The sequence below is a fragment of the Diceros bicornis genome, chromosome 7 (assembly GCF_020826845.1).
Source record: "Diceros bicornis minor isolate mBicDic1 chromosome 7, mDicBic1.mat.cur, whole genome shotgun sequence".
Classification (NCBI taxonomy): Eukaryota; Metazoa; Chordata; class Mammalia; order Perissodactyla; family Rhinocerotidae; genus Diceros; species Diceros bicornis.
In genome coordinates this window covers 57177910-57199926 of record NC_080746.1, presented here as the reverse complement: position 1 = coordinate 57199926, position 22017 = coordinate 57177910, and the positions used below count along the sequence as shown (strand labels likewise).

General features: G+C 35.0%; 1 protein-coding gene across 2 annotated transcripts in view; it reads right to left on the bottom strand.

Moving 5' to 3' along the window:
• RAB6A (RAB6A, member RAS oncogene family) overlaps nucleotides 1-22017 on the bottom strand; it is an 80829-nt gene that overhangs the window by 3455 nt on the left and 55357 nt on the right. For both annotated transcript variants that reach the window (XM_058545640.1, XM_058545639.1), the window contains exon 6: nucleotides 17106-17199. In XM_058545640.1, the coding sequence (XP_058401623.1) occupies nucleotides 17106-17199 (94 nt within the window). The remainder of the gene's footprint in view (nucleotides 1-17105; nucleotides 17200-22017) is intronic.

Below are 22017 nucleotides of genomic sequence, written 5' to 3'. Positions count from 1 at the left end.
GAGTAAGGACAGATTGTTCATTTAGTAAAACTGTATCATGGCCTTCCTATCTTTTACAAAAGGTTAGGTTCTAAAATCAGGGTATAAATAGTCATAAAGTCAGTCTTATCAAAATTACCCTTGATAATTCCTTAGGAAAGCACTACGTTAGGGACTAACACACCACCTCTCAAGTCCAACATAGCTGGCTTTTCCTCCATCATTGGAAAGAGCACCAATGGAAGTGGTTGGCTTGTGTTTGAGGTATGATGTTATGAAAAATATCTTCAAGAGGAGAATCACACTGAAGTCTGGTGAGATGTTGACTTTGAGAGGAATGTGGGAACAGAAACTGAGTGAGAGAACAACAGATTCTTACCTCCTCTTTCGTACCCAAACCTAGGCATACACTCACTGGGTAGAATGGCACATGAAACTGCCTGATTATTTAAATCATTTCTCTTTTTGTTAGGCAAACAGTGTAAAATTCCTAGAAGTTAAACACACATGTGATGTAACTCCCTTGCTTAGCACCTGCTTACTTGAGGCATTGTCTCAGGTTGTCCAGGGACACAGAAATGAACAAGATGTAGTTTTTTACTTCAAGGAGCTCAGAGTCTGATAAAGGAGAGAGACTCAAACAACTGTGTTACAATGTGATGAGTGCTATAAACCAAGGAAGTACAAAATGATATGAGAACACAGATGTAAGAAAGCCCTCCTCAGGAGGCTTGGAAAAATCTTTAGGCGGTGACATTTGAGTAGGGATTTAAAGACTTTAAAATTTCACTTGGCTAAAAAAACATACTGTGCAAAAACGCTCAGAGTTTAAGCGCTCCATAAATGCTGCTGCATTAAAATGAGAAGGAACAGAAAAAACAGAAGGCTAGAGACGAAAGACTTGGAACTGTAAGTAATCTGTTTAGGGAAGAAGTATTAAAAAGGAGCAATTTTTTATCTGTAGGCAATAGCCCGATGGGGTAGGATTAGAGAAGACTTAAGAAAAAGTATAACTGGGCCAGCCCCGCGGCTTAGCGGTTAAGTGCGCATGCTCCGCTACTGGCGGCCCGGGTTCAGATCCCGGGCACGCACCGACGCACCACTTCTCCGGCCATGCTGAGGCCACATCCCACATACAGCAACTAGAGGGATGTGCAACTATGACATACAACTATCTACTGAGGCTTTGGGGGGAAAAAAAAGGAGGAGGGTTGGCAATAGATGTTAGCTCAGAGCCGGTCTTCCTCAGCAAAAAGAGGAGGATTAGCATGGATGTTAGCTCAGGGCTGATCTTCCTCACCAAAAACAAACAAAAAACAAAAGTATAATTGTCTTGGTTTTAGAAGGTTTAGTAGTATTTTAGAGATGTACCAAAGTTTAGGCATTAGCCTCAATATTCAACCAAAATCAGCTATTAGACTTAAAGTTGCAGAATGCTTACCTTAACATCATTTCTGGTACTCCAGCAATTGTGCGTGATCAAAAACCATGTGGTTATGTACATTACCATCAATTGAATCAATATAACATTAATTGTATAAGGTGGGTCCATTTGGATTAATATATGATTACTCAGTTTCAAATATAGATCAGCATTCTAGATACAATAAATGCTGCAATAACTAATGACTATGAAAGCTGTTAATTTTATGAACAAAAATAACAATTTACAAAAGCTAATGAATACAGAAATAGATTCACAGAGTACATTAGATAACTTTAGGAAGAGTATTATACCCTTTTAAAGCTAGCAAGTGTTTATAAAAATTTAATTAATGCAATGTTAGAAAAGAATTCTAATCTTTTTGAAGTTTTTGTATATTACCATTAGATAATAAATTAAAAGCAGAATGCCAACTTTGCTTAAAATTTTATACATCAGGAAAAAGTCCAACACCCATTAAAAATCACCTTTCATTCAGACATAAATAATATGGAATATGAAGGAAAACATATTTTACAGAAAATACGAAAGTTCGAAAAAAATGTGTCCTGCGGGCAAAGGCAGGCACTAAAAAAAGCAGCTTTCATTAGGATTTCTATCAATGATTCCAATGTCTTTCTATGGTTACAGAGACATATAAATCACATAGTGAAAGTGAAAGATACTAGGCTGGTATAGTAAAAAGCTAAAAACTAAAAGGTGAAGTGTGTTTACATTCTGGGTAGGCCACTTGGGTGACAGGTCATCTTTCTATTCCTCAGTTTTCTCATCTGTAAAATGGGTTAAAAATAATAGTAGACTTAACTGACTAGACTATTGTGAAAATTAAGGGAAATCACTATGTCAACTGCTTAGAACTCATCTGTTATACAGCAAGTCTTTAATAAACAGTAGCTCTATTTCTACCAGAGACTAGTCACAATAACTCATGGTCCTGTGGGCTAGGGGAACAGAAAGTTTTTTCAAACGTTATGAAATTCTGCAGTGAATTCTAGGACTACAGCAAAATACAAACAGGCACAAAATTATGCTTTAAGAAACTAGGTAAAATTGGTGAGAAAGGTGTGGGGGTTGAGAGAGACCTTCTGAAAATATTAGAGCAGAACTAAAATGTTCTTACTTAGGAATATCTAGAAATCTTCCCCAAGATCTCATAGCTTTCTTCTGACATGAAATATTTATTAAACTGCTTACCTTTCAAGATGCATAATCTTTTCGGCTCCTAAGGATATCAAAGTTTACCATAGGCTAGCTTAGAAATTGAAAACTTTTTTTGTGGGGGAGGCATAAGGAAGGTTTGTTTGCTTTCTGTGAAAATGGAATAAAATGAGGTTTATAAGTTTTGAGGCTTTTTAAAAAATTAAAATATGTTCTAATTAGTAAAAAGTACTTAATTAATGAGGTCTTTCAGGAATGGTATTGTTAATATTCACACCTGTCTACCTATTCTCTAATATAACATAGTATTTAATGTGTTTATAGAAAGAGCATAGAATTTGAGCCAAGAAACTCTAGGACTAACTACTTCATTATTACAGCTTTGTCACCTCAAGGATATTAATTTCTCTAATCATTAGATTCTTTCTAATAAAAAGGGGAATATAGTTGTGAGGTTCAAAGGACACAATGATGACTCTTTACCTTGGAATATCCTCCCCTACTCCCAGCCCAATCTGTCTGACACTCATCCTTCAGGATCCATTCCCTGATAACTTCTTAAAAAACTTCCTTAGCTCATTCCCAGATTCCTTCAATCCCAACAACCTCTTAATCTAAGAAAATACTTCTATATACTCCAATAGCACCCTGTATTTCTTCTTTCAGAGTTTTGATTACACCGATTGTAATGGCCTATTTACCTCCCTGTCTTTCCCTCTAGACTTTAAACCTCTGGAGGGCAAGGCTTATTTATATTTCACCTTTGTTATCCCAGTACCTGACATGCAGTAGATATTTTTTAAAATGCTAGCTGGAAGAATGACTAACAGGTGTGAAAACACATTAGAAAGCATAGAGTGCAGCACAAATAGCTGATTAGTGCCTTTATCCACTGGCTTTTTTGGGTTCACTTGCATCTGAATTCTCAGATAATTCCTTAGCCATGACTATCCATAATACTATTTAGCAGATGATCACAGATCTGAGAAAGCCTCTTCTTTTATCAAGTTAAAGAAAAATTAGCAATACTTATACTCATTGAATCCTCCCAACACCAAAAAATGGGCAACAAAAGAAATCAATTTACTCAGTTCCTTGCAAAGAAAGGAAGTATAAAGGGGATTTTAAATTTATATGCAGAGAGCGACAGTGAAGGAAAACTCTGATAAACTTCAATTTGATGAAAAAACAAATGCTACTGAATAACAGGTCCAATCAAATATAAAAAAGGATTCAATTAAGACAAGCAAATATAATGGGAGGTAATGACAATTAAGAGACTAGAAGATTAACTGGTAGATCCATTACTCAGAAAAATATACACTTAAAGAAAGCAAGGAGCCTCCATTATCTACAAAGTTAAATATATTAGACACAGAAGACTAAATAGGTTAAAGTGACCCCACAGGTTCTCCCCCAACCCCTTTATTTTTACCTTTGAAAGTAATTAGAAAGAAATACTTCAGGAAAGCTTTCTTGAAAGGTTACATGTCAAGTCCTTCCCTCTAGACCAGTGGTTCTCAACACCTATAGTGCATCAGAATTACATGGGAAACTTAAACAAAACACCAGATGCTTGGGTCCCACCCCCAAAGATGGATTTGACTAGTTTAGGGTGGGGCTGAGCCCTTAGTGTCTCATTCAAAGATCTCTGGATGATTCTAATGTGCAGCCAGGGCTAAAGACCAATGCTGTAACAATAATTTGTAAGGAGTATGAAGTAATCAAATCAAGCAAGGCAAGACAGAAGCTAATACTGAGTATTTCCTTTGTCAGAATCTTTACATATTTTTTCATTTTAATCCTCACAGTAACTTGTGAGGAAGATATTAATATCCCCATTTTATAGAAATCTAAGGCTAAAGAGAGTAGTATTTGCCATACATCAGAAAATAGCAGAGCTGAGATTCCAAAGTTCCTATTTTTTCTACTACCTTATGCTGCCTAGTATAAATGGAAGTTCTTTCTATTTGGAAAGCACTGTGGGAAGGACCGTGTGAAGAAATAGCTAACAATCCTTAGTAAGAGGAATTTGCTTTCTGAAACACTGTCGTTATGCACAAATCACAAAGAAAAACTTAATCCATTTTCTGTGACTTAAAAAATTTATCTACAGTTTTAACCAATATATTTGAAAAATCTGTTGCTCCCTCAAAATATTTGTTAGTTTACAAGAATCAAAGTCACTAACCTATACTCAACTCAGCATATCCCAAAATCTGTGTCTGGTATTTTCACTGTAAGTATCTTTGCCACAGACATCTTTGCTGCGTAACTAATTGGCTGTAAGGCAATTTTGCCTTAAAAGATAAAATAATGAAACATGAAAAATGAATAACAAAGTTAAAACACTTTATTGTGAAGTAAAAAATATTTGAATACATTTAAAATGTGTGTAGATTCATGGCAATACTGCACAAATAACTGATTTTATTTTGTGGGTTCGTTCATAGCATTATATATATATATATTTTTTGCTTGTTGATTTATCTCCTCGTGATGGATGTGACATCCATCACATTCTTTGGCTAAAATCTCTTCATTAAGAGAAGTATCAGTTTCCAAATACTAGGATGCGTATTTGTAACTGAACTTCGTATTGCGTTGTGAAAGCCTTCTATACTGTTGTTTGTTCTTGGCATACTGTCACGTGTCCATTGATAGACGTTCCAAAATTCTATGGGAAATGTGGAGCTAAGATTTATATGATATAAAAATGGGAGTCCCACGTCAATGGAGAACTGAAACCAAACTTTGAACCACTTATTTTAACTTTTAGAGCAAAACTGCCAAACTGTCAACCAGTTGAAACCAAACTTTGAACCACTTATTTTATCTTTTACAGCAAAACTGTCTTACAGCCAAATAGTTATGTGGCAAAGACGCTTAAGGCAAAAGTACCTAAAACCTCCAAAATGGGCCAAGAAAATGCTTTACGAAAGCCAAGTTCTTTACAGAAATATATGTAAGACAGGAAGGAGAAAAACCTAGGGGTTTAAGTTGTTTTAAATAATCCTTAAAGGAAAATTCATTCCGTAAATGCCAATGATATACTAACAGAGGCTTCTGTAATATTAGGAATCATAGATGACTAAGTATGGGGCCAGTATTGGTAATATTTAAAAAAAATCCTCAAGTTTGTATTTACTGAAGTTTGTATTTACTTTCTATAGGCCTTCTGGGGCATCCTTGCCAGGATGCTTGCCAGACACTTTCTTTTCCTGGAAAAATGGTATCAATTCCACCTTGACCTCTAGGTGTACAGTATTTTACTTGTAATTTCTAGGTGGGAAATAGGCATATTTAAGTTGCAGTGATAGCTATAGGAATTAGCTCTGGGGACGATGACAAGCTGAATATTGCCTCTCCATAGAAACTTTCAAGTTGAATATTTTGGGCTATAATTTTAGGTATTTAATTTAAAGGGGTGGATTGGAGAAGGAGATCTCAAAGTAAAATTACTGTTGCTACCAGTTCTTACCTTTATTATAAAATTAACTAAGTATTTTATAAGCAAGAGGAAATTTCATCCTTCAAAGAGCAAGCTAAGCTAACCAGTTCCACCAACTTACAAATTTCCATTATAAAAGTAAACTTCATAAGGGAGTGTTTTATACACCATTGTAATTCTCATGAGTGCTCAGTATTTATTGATTTAATTTTTTGCTAGATCTCCGTTTTAATTTTGGTAGTCTAGCATTTCTTAAATAAAAGATTATTTTATTATCTCCCCCCTTTTTTTTGCAATTAGCTTTCAACAGGTCTTCTTGCTTCCACCCTTACCCTCTACAGTCTATTTTTTACAGAGCAGCCAGTGATTTCTTTAAATCGTAAATGAGATCATGTTAAATCTCTGATTAAATCCTTCCAACAGCTTCCTATCTTACTTGGAATAAAAGCCCAAATCCTTGCTATAGCCTACATGGACTTAGACATCTGTCCCCTAGAACTATTCCTCTGTGAGCTCAATTCCTATCACTTGCCCCCCCACCCCCACTCCACTCTAACTTTACTGAACGCTTTACTATTTTTCTTAAACATGCCAAGTACCTCTGAACTTGTCATTGCACTTGAAGCTTGGAATGTTCTGCCCCAGATATATAAATGATTCAATTCCTTTTGGTCTCTGCTCAAATATCACCTTATCAGAGAGGCATTCCTTGATTACCCTTTATAAAACATCAATATCTCACGCCCTTTACCAGTACTCTTTATTTCCCTGACCTTACTTTATTTTTCTCCACAGCACTTATAACCTCATGAAGAATCATATTTTCGTTTACTGCCTAACTCACCACACTAGAATGTAAACTCCATAATGGTACAGACTTAGGATGTTTCACTCACTACTGTATCTCCAGTGCCTATAACATAACGGAACTAGGCATGTAGGAGGTGATCAATAAATATCTGATGAGTGAATTAATGACTGAATAAGAGCATTGTCAATAAAATAATTTCTTTCCACCAGTTCATATTCATCATATGTATGGACTGCTGACCATTCACTGATATTAAAGTCCTGCTGTATTAGGGATGTGAAGCACAAAAGGATATAGGGGTAAGGTTAAATATGAGAGAGGCAGAATAGTGGTAGGGTTAAGAACCCAGATTTTGGAGCAATAAAGCTGGGTTCAAATTCTAGCTTCAGCTATGTAATCTTAAGCAAGTTACTTAGCCTCTAAAACTTTGGTTTCCTATCAGTGAAATGGATATACCTATCTACTTCATAGGAATACTGTGAGAATTACATGAGATAAACACTTGGTACATTAACTGACTCTAATACACAGTATTTAGGTAATTCTGGGAAAGTTATATAACTCCTATGCTTCAGATTTTCTCTCTAAAATCAGAGCAACAATAGCAGCTGATTTAGAGGATTCTTACATGGATTCATTCCTGTATTCAAAAGTACCTAAGCACGTACATATTGTATGTAATGTGCTTGGTAGGAAGGCAATAAAGAAATATTTTAAAGTTAATATTTATGGGATAATATTTTATACAATGTGTGCTAGGTGATCTTGTATTATACATTAATTTCTCTTCTTCCTTGGGGTATCCCATGTCTTTTATCTATTCAAATCAAATATACTCCTCAGGGGTTTAGCTCAGACTGTACTGGTATTAAACAAAGCCTTCCTTGATCCTAACTGTATGTGATCTTATTCATTTCTTCAATAAATAGACATCCTAGAGTCAGTATTCATTTTACTTCTCTTACTGTGGATCTTACTGTCTGTAGCATTCATTAGGAATTTATCATGTATTACCTACCCTTTACTGCACAGTTCTCAACTATATCATAAGATTTTTGAAGTCAAGAACCATATTTTACATAACTTTATATTCTCCAAAGAATCTACAATGGTTGTGCATACCGCAGGTATTTCAAACAAGGTACATGATAAAAGTACAAGATTAAGACCTTCAATAAGTCAAGAACTGTGGTAGATACAGGATACAGCGGGGTGGAAAAGACATCATCTCTACCAATGCTTAAAGTACATATGCTTTCTCAGCAGGTATAAAATAATTTTCCCATACACACACATGCACACACAACTCCACTATGAATATGTACACAAGCTTTTATTGACCTGTTAGCACTAATGCCCATCAGCTATCACTAATTTCTCACAAAGTCCTTCCTTCTCTTTCAAACAAATCTTTTTCTTCTGACAAGCACTGATGGTTTTAGAAGTTAAAGATCGGGCCGGCCTCGTGGCTTGGCAGCTAAGTGCGTGCGCTCCGCTGCTGGCGGCCCGGGTTCGGATCCTGGGCGTGCACCGACGCACCACTTCTCTGGCCATGCTGAGGCCGCGTCCCACATACAGCAACTAGAAGGATGTGCAACTACGACATACAACTATCCACTGGGGCTTTGGGGGAAAATAAATAAATAAATAAAAATTAAAAAAAAAAAAAAAAAAGAAGTTAAAGATCAAGAAGTGTTTCTGTTCCTTTCCATTTACCACTGTAAAATTGGAGAATATAAGAAAGGTGACACCCACACACTTAATACTTCACTAAAAGAATGTACTAATTCTCATATGAAAAGTCAGATGGAGCCTTAAATAATCACCTTATCATTACCATTTCCTTCAGCAATTTAAATACCATACCACTTTCACAAAGAAAGCAATACTACTGCATTTTTAAAAAGAGAATTAGAAAAATAAGGGATAAATTGTTTTCTCAGGTCGTCTTTTATGAAACATTGGATAGAATGAAAAACATTACTTAAATAACCTATATAATACAAATGATCACGTCAGATATTATTATTTATTCTAGCCTCAATGGTTTTTATTTAAAAACTGCAACAATATTCTTTAAGACAGAAACAGGGTTTTAGGGTTAAGTGCTCAAACCAGACTAAAGAGCAAAAGGGTTAAGTACAGAACATTTTTAAATAAGAAGAAAAAGTAGCAGTATTGGGTAGGAATAAGTTTATTTTATTTTAAGCCAAAGTTCTTAGGCAATAAGGCCTAACTAATTACTAGAACCATGGTCAGACATTAAATGATACATTAATAAAATCTCTCCTAGAATTTTTAAAAAGGAAACAGAAGAATAGAGAAAGCCCATTTTAAGCTTTTATTATATGTATTATGATCCAGTAATGAGGGAGTGGGGAGAAGGAATCCAATTAGCAGATTAGCAGAAAGCTAGAAAACATCTCTGTACATGGAAAAGTACAACTAGATGGTATTTTAGTACTGATAAACACATCATATACAGAAAGACTTCTGTGTACCTTCTGGTGAAAAGGCATGATTTTGTCAAATAAAATGAGTACAATGCACAATCATCGAAAGTAACTGTGCTTTGCAAACATAACATGGCTGAACAAACGCATGGAATGCTTACTTAACAGGCATTGTGATTGTAACTGTCAATGTTTTTTTCCAAGACAGTGACCGGAATGTGAAATTTACCTGGTAAATTTCTGAATACCAGCACCATTTCTGAATTGTGATTGACCTACAACAAAAACTCAGCAGAGGTTTGAGATTATTTCTTCTTAATTACTTCTGTTGATATGTGTTCCTCATTGACCAAATAATGTAACTCGAAAGTCCACTTATGTTCATATTAGACAAATAATAAGATAGAGAATTTAGGAATAAACTGGCCTTCCATATTAAATAAAACTAAGAATGTACATGCTCAATAGTCTTGATTATTTCATTTATCAGATATTTTAATTTCTACCTCCATAAGTTCAGTATGACTTCAGTTTTGGTGATAGCAAAGCAGCTTGTACAGGACTAACACTCTTGCAGATAGCAATTATTAACTCTGGACAAAATATAAAAAACAACTATCTGAAGGCTCTCAAGAGCAACAAAAAGCAGATACAAACGAGGGGGAATTCAACCCTGGGAAAAAGGGAACCCTCACTCACTGGGTGAGATCTATGTTTACACAGGTTTTCCCAAGAGCCATTCCTAGCCTGTGCAATACAGGGTGGCTAGAACTCAAGCAGAAAAGTAGAGTTTTACAGGTTTGAGATGTCAGTAGACTGCCAGACTGGCTGGAGTGAGGAAGGAAATAACAAAAAGGAGGAAGCCAAGAGGAGAAGCCCTACAATCTACATATAAATTTCCTGCAAATATTCAGTTGACTCTTTAATAGTACATAAGTAGGTAAAACTCCAAGGAGCCCATCTGAAAGCAACGGCAACAAGGTTGAAAGAAATGAGCAGAGATTTCAGCTACTGCCTGCTCCTGACATACAGTTTGAATCCCACGACAGAAAAGCTTGATAAACATCTCAGGATTTGTACAGACCCACCCAAACAAAGCACAACATCAAGACTCCACAAGTTCAAGGTGATCAGCCTATAACAACCTGCCATAATAAAACCCATTTTGTAGAGAAAAATAACAGAAACCAGAGTTTCTATGTATCATACACAATGCTGAGCATACAACCAAAAAATACTAGAGACATAAAGAAACAGGAAAATCTAACCTAGAGTCAAGAGAAAAAGTAAATAGGCAATAGAAATAGACTCTGAGATGACCCAATGTTGGAATCAGCACACAGAAATTTCAAAGCAACTACTATAAATATGTTCAAGGACTTGAAGGTAATGATGATCATAATGATTGAACAGATGGGGAATTCCCACACAGGAATGGAAACAAAGAAATAAATGAAAAATTTAGGACTGAAGTCCAATATCTGAAATCATAAATTCATTGGATGGACTAAATAGCAGTTTGGATATGGCAGAAAAAGGATCAGTGAACTTGAAAACACATCAATAATATTATCCAATCTGAAAAAAAGAGAGGAAAAAAATCAAAAACAATGAGCAAAACCTCAGTGACCAGTGAGAGAATATCAAGCTGTTTAACAGATGTGCCACTGGAATTCCAGAAGGACAGGAAAGAAGAAAATGAGGCAGAAAAATACTTTAAAAGGATACATCTCATACAGAGAATGATACAAATTAGAGCTTACTTTTTATCAGAAACAATAAAACCGAGAAGACAATGAAATGGTACCTTTAAAGAACTGGAAGAAAAAAATCTGTCAACCCAAAATTCAATAACTAGCAAAAACATTCTTCAAAATTATTCTTCAAATGGCCTTTTTGCCTGAGTGAAAGCCAAGAGAATTCCACCAGGAGACCTCTATAAGAAACAGTAAAGAAAGTTATTTAGGCTAAAAAGAAATGATATCAGATAAAACTCAGATCTATAAGAAGGAATGAAGAGCACTGGAAATGGTAAATATATGGGTAAAAAGAAAAGATTGTCTTTTTTCTTCTCTTAATTACAGTTCAAAGCAAAAATTAAAACATTTATTATGGTGTTCATAATGTATGTAAATATAAAATACGTGGCAACAATAACACAAAGGACAGGGTACATAAGTCCATATAAAATGGTATAACTCTAGTCTAATCCCTAGAGCAATCTCAGAAAAGTTAGAAAAAGGTTTAGCTAAAAATTGAAAAGAGGAATTAAAATACAATATAAAAATATTTGATTAAACCAAAAATGACAGAGAGGCAAACAGAAACCAAAGAGCAAATGGCAGACATCAACCCAACTGCATTAATAATTACATTAAATCTAAATAAACCAAACATTCCAATTAAAAGGCAGAGATTTTCAGACTGGATTAAAAAAAAAAAAAAGTGAGATCCAACTGTATGCCATCTACAAGAGACCCACTTGACAAAGAAAAAGATATATCAAGCAAACTAAGCAATAAGAGAGCTGGTGTGGCTACATTAAGATCAGATAAAGACTTGGAGATAAGGAGTATTATTAGAGATAAAGAGGGACATTTCTTAACATTAAAAAAGTCAATACATCAGGAAGACAATAACAATCCTAAATATGTAAGCACTCAATAACAGATTTCAAAACATGTACAGTAAAAGGTGACAGAACTAAATGGCAAAACAGGCAAATAAAAATATTGTTGTAGGTGTTAATACCCTCTTCTCAGTAACTGACAGAACTACACAAATAAATTAGTAAGGCTATCTAAAATTTGAACAATGCTATCAACTGTCCTGACCTAAGATATTTATAGAACATCATACCTGACAACTGTAGAAAAACATTCTTTCACAGTGCACATGGAACATTCACCAAGACAGGCCATATATATGCTAGGCCATAAAACTAGTCTCAATAAATTATAAATGACTGAAATGTTAGAGTATATTCTCTGACCACAATTAAATTAGAAGCCATAACAATAAGATATCTAGAAATGTCCCAAATATTTGGAAATTAAACAACATATTTCTATATCTTCTTTGATGTGGTCATTACATCTATTTATACATTTATCAAAATTCATCTAATTGTAGATATATAATAATATACATCTGAAATTTACACAATGTTATAATCCAATATGATCTCAATAAAATAATTTTAAAAAGATTCACCTAATTGGAAACTTAAGATGTGTGCATTTCACTGTAACATAAATGGTTACCTCAATAAAAAAATTAATCGGAAAAAAGTTCAATGTAGGTTTAGCTGAATTCAAAGAAATTCAAGATGTTTGAGTGTCTATGTCTAAGCTGCAGTCAAAATACTGAATGGAGGACAATTCCCCATATAACCTAGCTTCTTTAACCTTGTTCAATCTAGCTTAGAAAATTAAGACACAATCAAGCTCATTAAATAAATTTTATTCTTATGGCAAAACATGACAGCTCTAAGTATCTGCTCAAAAAATACAGCATATTATTCTTTCATTTAAAGAACATTTATTGAGTTCAGCCTAGTGGGAGGCAGAATTGACAAAAAATTTGTATATTAAAAGTAATAAGGGGGCCGGCCCCGTGGCTTAGCGGTTAAGTGTGCGCGCTCCGCTGCTGGCGGCCCGGGTTCGGATCCCGGGCCGCACTGAGGCACCGCTTCTCCGGCCATGCTGAGGCCGAGTCCCACATACAGCAACTAGAAGGCTGTGCAACTATGACATACAACTATCTACTGGGGCTTTGGGGGAAATAAATAAATAAATAAAAATTAAAAAAAAAAAAGTAATAAGGAGTGCTACTGCAATAATTAGGAAAGGCACTTAATCTAAATTTGATTATGTTTGAACTGAGTTTTTAATTACAAATAAAGGGAAGAAAACAGTATTTTAATAAGATGGACAATAACAAACAATGGAAAGATGAGAACACAGTAAACTTGGGGCACTTTAAGAAGTGTCATATGGGTATACATTGGCCAAAGATCAGGATAGCAATATATGCTAGATCAAAGATTTTGAACTGCAGGGCACAGCATAGTAAGGAGTTTACTTAAAATTCAGGGTAAAACTCATAGAAGTAACCTGATCAGATCTGCATTTTAAAACAATTACTCTGGTATAGCAGGATGGAGAATAAACTAAAGTGGGGCAAGATTGGAGGTAGTTATCAGTTAATAAGCTATGGTAGCAGATAAGGCAACAGGCAATGAGGGCCTTAATACAGCAGTGAGAAAAGTAGAAGCAACAAGAGTAGGTATATCCAAATGACTGGTTCTAAGGTGTGAATATACATGAGTCAAAAGAGCTTCTGGGTTTCACTAGGTTTGTTCTCCTACTTCATGAAGACACATTTTGGCACCTGGATACATAATATTTAATTCCTTATGTACTAATTTGGCTTCTACAGAAGACTGAGCCATGTGAGTGTAGGAGGACTGTCTTCTGTGTCTAGCAGGAGTTAGGGAATCAATACTTGTTCAAACAATTATCAAACTGAATAAATTTGACATACTTGCTGAACCATCTCTATGGCATTATACGTCTTTTTTACAAAGAACAGTCTGCATGAGAAATCTCCTGGGATTCTTGTTAAAAAAATGTAGATTTTAGGACACTACCTAGACTTACTGAATCAATAGCCAGAAGTAGTGCCCCAGGAACCTGTATTTTATATAAGCTTCCAGGTAACTATTATGCACATTAAAGTTTAGAACCATTAAACAATTCTCTAATCCTAAAAGACCTTCCTGGGGACAAAGTGCCATTCTAAAACATCTGTCCTTTCTTACCTTTGTTTGGATATCAGGTATCCTACTCCCTGCCAAAGATAGTAAGGTGGAGGAAAAACACATTCCTAGCCTCAACTGTAAACTGTATGGGTTTCAAAATATCTGTCTTAGGGGTCGGCCCCGTGGCTTAGTGGTTAAGTGCGCGTGCTCCGCTGCTGGCGGCCCGGGTTCGGATCCCGGCGCGCACCGACACACCGCTTCTCTGGCCATGCTGAGGCTGCATCCCACATACAGCAACTAGAAGGATGTGCAGCTATGACATACAACTAACTATCTACTGGGGCTTTGGGGGAAAAAATAAATAAAATAAATAAAATTAAAAAAAAATCTGTCTTAGAGAAAACTTTTGTCACTCATTTTTTCCCTCTTGCCAAAGTTTCCAATGGCATGATAAAATTAGATTTGCAAAATAAGCACTGAGCTCCAACCACACAAGGTGCCCTGCCCAGAGTCACGAACTGGATGATGGTTATTTGGCAGATTTGATTTAGATTTCACTTAGGAAAATTTGAATTTTTCTATACAGTTACTATATCAAGGGCTATTTTTTTTTTTTTTTTTAACATTGGGGTGATTTGTAGTGCAACTAAAAGAAAAAAGACAAACATTTGTTCCATTTCTAGACATTTAAAAAGTTAAGATTTTTAAATGATACTCTGATTAGTTCTTAAGCTCCTTTATTAAAAACTAATTCAGGGAATAGAAAACCCATAAAAAATAATGTGATGTATTTCTTAGCTAATACTTCAAATCAGCCAGTAATTTTCCCACACGACAGAAATATATTCTAAATGATTAATCACTGACAGTTAAAAGGGGAGGATTTTAACCTTTATTTAAATGTACTTATTAACATAAGATTTTAATTCTTTTTTGGTTTCATTCTCTCATTTGGGGGGCAGGGGGTTCCAGGATTTTTTTCTTCCTTAACTAAATATATGAGCTGACAAAGCATGGGTCTCTAAATTTTGAAATAAAATTCTAATATTGTGGTACTCCCTATAAAATGAAACGTAACGGTTTTTGTGAGTTAAGAAGGAAGTTACAGAAAAAATTAAAAGGCAGCTCTATTCCAAAATTTGAAAAGAGTAATTTTGGTCATATTTAAAATATTTATATTTACAAGATAATAAAATCAAGTCATAATAGAATCAGGAACTTAAGCAAAATCACATGTCTAAATAAGGAGAAATAAAGTAGCAAACAGGTTTTGAATTCAGGATAAGATTGCTTTGTAAAAGAAGTCTCTCTTCATTATCGCTAGCTAGCTATATCTGTCTGTCTGGGTCAGGCTTTTGGAAAAAATGATGTGCCTAGTGATGAAAATGTTCTAAAATTGTATTGTGGTGATGGTTGCACAATACTGTAAACTCACTAAAATTAACTGAATTGTACACTTAAAACAAGTAAATTTTGTGGTATATAAATTATAATTCAATAAAGCTGTTAAAAAATTATGCGCTTATAAAATAACAAATGAACGACATACTCCATTTTCTCCACATCCTAGGAGTTATCTAAACTTGCAAGTAATTAAATGTGGTGAAGATACTAGCTATCACTAGTGCTCATTATATGCTGATGATTTTAGAGCTTCCAAACCTATGAGATTACTTAGGGTCAGGACAAGGGGGCCACAGCAATCCCTCCAGACATTAACCCAGACCGAAAATGTCTTGGAGAAATCCATACTTTTGACATATAAGTAACTAGCTCATATCCTTATCAAAATGACTATAATAGAGAAAGCTAGAGGAGCTACCCACTGCTTTGTCCTAGAACAGTGACGTATGATAATATTGTGGTAACTTCTATTACTCAAATTCTTTAATTGTCTGTGGCTCCTACGGATTTAATTACTTATCACTGTCTAAAATACATACACATTGGTAGGTTCTGGGAATATATAATTTTAATGGGAGAGATATTTTCAATATAATGTGGTAAGCTCTATGACAGTGGTTTCAAAGGGGTCAGGGGTCTGTGAAAACACAGAAGAGAGTCATTTATCACTAAATGAAGTAGCCTGGAGGTATGGTGGAGAATGTCAGAGAAAAAGTCTCTGAAGAGCTAACATCTACACTGAAACTTAAAAGGATGAGTAGGTATCGGTCAGGAAAGAACAAAATGAGTATTCTAACCAAAGAGAACAGCATGAATGAAGATATGGAACCATGAAACAGTACGCTATGAGGAGAGCATCAGTGACAATTCAACGTTACTTACATATGTTTCAAGGCAAGGAGAGATGGGAAATAAAGTGCCAAAAACGAAAACAACATAGAGAATTTTTCATAAAGCTCTATTTATTCAGTTTAAAGGTTTTTACTTTAACCTTCTATTGATCACCTAGAATTAAAAAAATAATTTATTGGTCTGTAAATCCTATAAATCTGGGACTACTACTCTATATGATATGTAGCCCTGAAGAATTAAGCAGGTGAGTTTCTGGCTACTCTGTCTTTTAGAAAATAGTTTGATAATGTGAGGTCTCTCCATATTTTTCTGCCCCACAGAACACTCCTGTTATAAACACTGTTAAAACACCAGCAGTTTAACTAAGGATAAAGTAACCAGAATGTACTTTCACAACAACAGTCAAAACACCATTCCTGACAGCTAATACTTGCTTTCTTTTATCACAATCCTACCATCAACCTCTAAAATAAAGAAAATGTACCTTGAAACAATGCAGTAGGGATGTAGTGAGAATGCTGAGTTTACAACCTTGTAATCACACAATTTTGCAGTCATCATAAAATATTCGTCCCCTGCACAATTTGAAAAGTTTGACAAGTCTTTTCTCTTTTTCCAAAGACTATGCCACATTTATATTTTTTCACTGTTTAATAATATGTTGTTAGTTCATGAGACCTGTTGTTGCTAAATGGAAGAAAATCTTACTAGAGAATAGAACACTCACACAATTATTTCACAATATGTTTGTTCAACTTGATAACCTCAACCCATACTCAAAGAACACTTACCTGCTTTACATTGTATCCTGCTTTTGCACTAGTTTCAATAAACATAACATTCAGCTCTTTGGCTTTCCTCTCTCCCTCCTCAATTGACACTTGTCTGTAGAAAAATTAAAAAGATAAATTCTTCTTTTTGAGAGATATTATAAAGATTATAAACAAAGCTCTGAAAACAACTTTTCTTGATATGGGTGCTAGTTACACAGGCGAGATTATTTTGAAAATTCATCAAGCTGCAGTACCCCTCAAAATATGCACTTCTGTGTTTATGTTATACCTAACTACATAATTTTTTTTAAAGGCACTTTTTTAATGATTTGCTTTTACTTGGCTAAGCACATCTTGTAATTTTTTTAGTTTTAAAAACTTAACAGTTGGGCCGGCCCCATGGCTTAGCGGTTGGGTGCGTGTGCTCCGCTGCTGGCAGCCCAGGTTCGGATCCCGGGCGCACACCGACACACCACTTCTCGGGCCATGCTGAGGCCGCGTCCCACATACAGCAACTAGAAGGATGTGCACCTATGACATACAACTATCTACTGGGGCTTTGGGGGAAAAAATAAATAAATAAATAAATAAAATTATAAAAAAAAACTTAGTCTATTTTCTCTTAATATTAGATCATAAGCATTTAGCCTTGTGATTAAAAACTTTGTGTAAAATAATTTTTTATGGCTAATTTGTCAATTTGCTACTATAATTTATGTAACCATTCCCAAACTGTTAAAAATATGTTGTTTTCAAATTTTACACTACTGTAAAAAATGTTGCTATAAACATCTTTGTGCTTAATATTTTTTGCACTATGGATCATTTCCTTAGGTTGGATTTTGTGGATTTCTATAAGTAGAACAAGTGAGTCAAGAGACATTTAGGTTCAAGTCTCTTGATACATAGTATTAATACTTTAATATTTCTTTTACAGGGCATTTTGTAATGCATTATAATTAGCTCAAATTGTGCGCTCTTCAAGTACAAGATTATCTCATTTATCTTGGTGTTCCTAGTGCCTAGTTGGCACATAGGTGTTTAATAAATATGCAAACATTCTAATTAAGTGGATCTAAATTATGAGCTGACAAACTCTGCTTTCTACAACACAGAACACTGAAGCAACACAAGAGAATTTTCACAAGCTCCCACATCTATCTACCGATCTACCCGTGTGTGCGCTCTTACATTCTACCTCTAGCCCTGTTACTATGGAGGAACTGTTCTTACTCCCCAAATTTACACCTACGTACTAGATTCCACTCTCTTCTTGTCTACAAGAAGATATTATTCCAGAAATTCTCCATTCTCTAAAAATAAGGACATTCTCTTACTTAACAATCCAACTGTTAATGTTTTACTACATCTGCTTGTTTTATCCTCTCATTTTCTATGTATTTATGTGTGTGTATAAATTTTTAAAACCACATATTTTCTTAATGATTTGAGATTAAGTTGACAATCTGCAGACCTTTAGCCCTAAATGTGTGAATTTCCTAAAAACAATTCTGTCAGATGCCCTAAAACTTACTTCTTGGACCTCTTCCGTATCTACAGTTACTCCCTTGGTGGCCCCATACAGTCTTGTGGTTTAGAATTCCTTCTATAAGCTGAGGACTCCCCAACTTATATATATAGCCTGAACCACTGCTCTGAATTCCAGACTCATATAGCCAGCTGCCTACCTGACATTTAATTAGACATTAGGATATCCTATAGCCATTCTAAACTTAAAATGACCAAAACTGAAGCCATGATATTCCATCTCAAATCGTCTCTGTATGCAGTCTCTCCTATCTCAGTTAATGACAGTTATTCAGGCTAAGAATCTAAGTGTCATGTTTGACTCCTCCTTCTCCCACACCCCATATTCCGTCTATCAAAATGTATTCTATCCACTGTATGAGTATATCCTGGCAGTTCTATATTCAAAATACATCTGAATGTGACCTCTGATCACCACACAAGCTACCACTATCCTCGTCCAAGTCATCATCATTTCTTGTTTGGATTACAGTCTGGATTGGCCTCCTCACTTCTACTCTTGTATATTTTCAACAGAGCAAACAGTGATCTATGAAAAGTTACTCCTCCGCTCAAACCCTCCAATCTCATTTAGAAAGAGTCTTCACTTTTTGCCCTACATGACCTGGCCTTCATTATCGTTTTTTTTAAACCTCATTGCCTAGTACTACTCTTTCCATCATGTCTCTTCACAGCTATATAGGCCTCGTTGTTGTTTCTCAAATAAGCTAAGTGTATTCCCAACTCAGGGATTTTGAATTTTCTGAACCATCTGCCTAGGACCTTTTCCTCCTTGAGATATTTGCATAGTTAACTCCTTACTTCCTTAAAAAGTCACCCGTCATCTCAGTGAGGTCTTCCACTGCTATCCCATCTAATATTTCAAACTCACCCTTAACATTTCATATTCCCTTTCCCTGTTTTATTTTTTACCCTTAGCATGTATCACTATCAGACATACTATGTATTTTATTTTTGGACTTATTTATTTGCTGGTTCACTCTCTGGAATAAATTTGAAGACTTGTCTTTTTGTTCACTACTCTACCCTAGAGTAGAATCCTCTGAAACATAAGTGATACTCAATAAACACTTCTTGAATGAATAATTATTAGTCTATAAACCCTACATATGAAGGAGTCCAGGCAGAAATCCTTCCTAGTTTTAGAACTATAAGTCACTCTAATAAAATGGTTGACAGCTATAGCACTGATCTCAATCGTGGTTTGATTTTGTCAAAATCACCTAGCAAGATTTTTCTTTAAAATATAGATTCAACGGCCCCACTCTAGACTAACTGTATCACAATATGTAGCAGTAGGATCAAAGCCCACAAATTTAAAGAGTTGACCTTTATAGCCAGAATCTTAACAGAGGGTCTAAATAAGCCATATTTACCAAGTGACTCTCCGGTTTGAAACATTTGGGAGTCACTGGGCTACAGGGGACAGAAAGAGTACTGAGGATTTAGGTACTTATACTGAGACACTGAAACAGACATACTCTGGTCCTTCCTCCAAGTTTTATCAAAAGAAAGCATTTAAGGGCCAGCCCCGGTGGCCTAGTGGTTAAGCTCAGCGCACTCCACTCTTGTGGCCCGGGTTCGTTCCCAGGCGTGGACCTATACCACTCGTCTGTCAGTGGCCATGCTGTGGTGGCAGCTCACATACAAAAAGAGGAAGACTGACAGCAGATGTTAGCTCAGGGTGAATCTTTCTCAGCAAAAAAAAAAAGTAGTTAATTCTCAAAGAAAGTGAAAACCACATTTAACTTTGAATAGTTTATTTTTAAAAGACCAATCATTACAATAAAGTGCTCCATAATCTCACTCCCTTCCTGAAGATAACTACAGTTAAGTTCCATGAATGTTTATGCAAATTTGTTCTAAGCAAAAGAATATATATATCTACCATCTTTTCATTTTTTTAACAGAAAGAGTATCATGCTATACACACTGATCAAGTGCTTTTTTAAGCTTCATGTGTTATACAGCAGTAAATTCCTCTCATTCTTTTTAGTGGCTACAAGTATTTCATTTATAAAATGTTACTGCTACTGATAGACATTTAGATTGATTTTAATTTTTTACTATTACAAACAATATTGTAATAAACATTCTTAAATGTTCATCTTTTCATGTTTCTGTGGGCATATCTGTGAAATAAAATACTGGAAGTGGATTTGAGTCAAGGAATATTTTGAATTCCAATATTGTTAAAACTGTTTCCTCCCCAAATTGTATTAGTTATATTTTCAGTGTATGAGAGTTCTTGTTTATTCAGACTCTTGGTGATACTGTGTATTATCAATCTTCTGAATAATGGCTGATCTAATAGGTGAATATGATCTTTATATTCACATATTCAAACTTATCAATCTTTCCCTTTATGGCTTCAGGGTTTCATGTCATGCTTATAAAAGGCCACCTACTACCAAAAGATTTTCTTTTTTTTTTTCCCCTCCCCAAAGCCCCAGTACATTGTTGTATATTCTAGCTGTAAGTCCTTCTAGTTCTTCTATGTGAGCCACCGCCACAGCATGGCTATTGACAGATGAGTGGTGTGGTTCTGCACCTGGGACCCAAAGCAGGGCCACCGAAGTGGAGCATGCCGAACTTTAACCACTAGGCCATTAGGGCTGGCTCAAGATTTTCTTTTAAAAGAAAATCTTTTCTTTTTAAAAAAGCATTTAAATCTTTTACTCATTTTAAAATTATTTTAGTGGAATGAACAAGGCTATGATTCTTTTAAATGTGAATAGCTGAAGGGTGATAGTCTTGCAAAAATTACTGAGAAAGATGGTAATTCCAAAGCAATGAACAAATAGTACCTTAAAGAAAAATTATTGTAAATATAGATAAGTTTCTAGCATTTATGTACTCAATTGAAACACTACGCAATAAAAGAACAGACGTTTATCAGCATCATTTTAGAAAACTCTGGCTATAAAGGGAAACAATTCAGAGACACAATTTTTCTATCTAAAAATGAAGGTATCTAGGTACTTTCTAGTAGAATATATACCTATATGATCTTCAAATTCTCATATTGGAGATAAATAAAATAGTAAAAATTTATATGATTGCAATTGATGTCCAAAAAATGATTTTCATAAAGAAAAGATGAAATCATACTTTTAAATTACTTCTAATTAAGAATGACTTTTTTGTCACTATATTGCTAATTCCAAATGAGATACCAAGGGCAGAAATGGGCTTAACATTTCCACAAGCCTTTGAACATACTGGATTTCTTTGCAACATTTTAATTACTAGCACAAGTTCATTACCTGAATTTCAATATCCAACTCATGAATAAACAAATAATAAATAGTAAAAGCTTCTACTGTTAAGTAAAATGGTCAAGACTATTTAAAGCAGAAGGAATATCCAGTAGATCACTTAA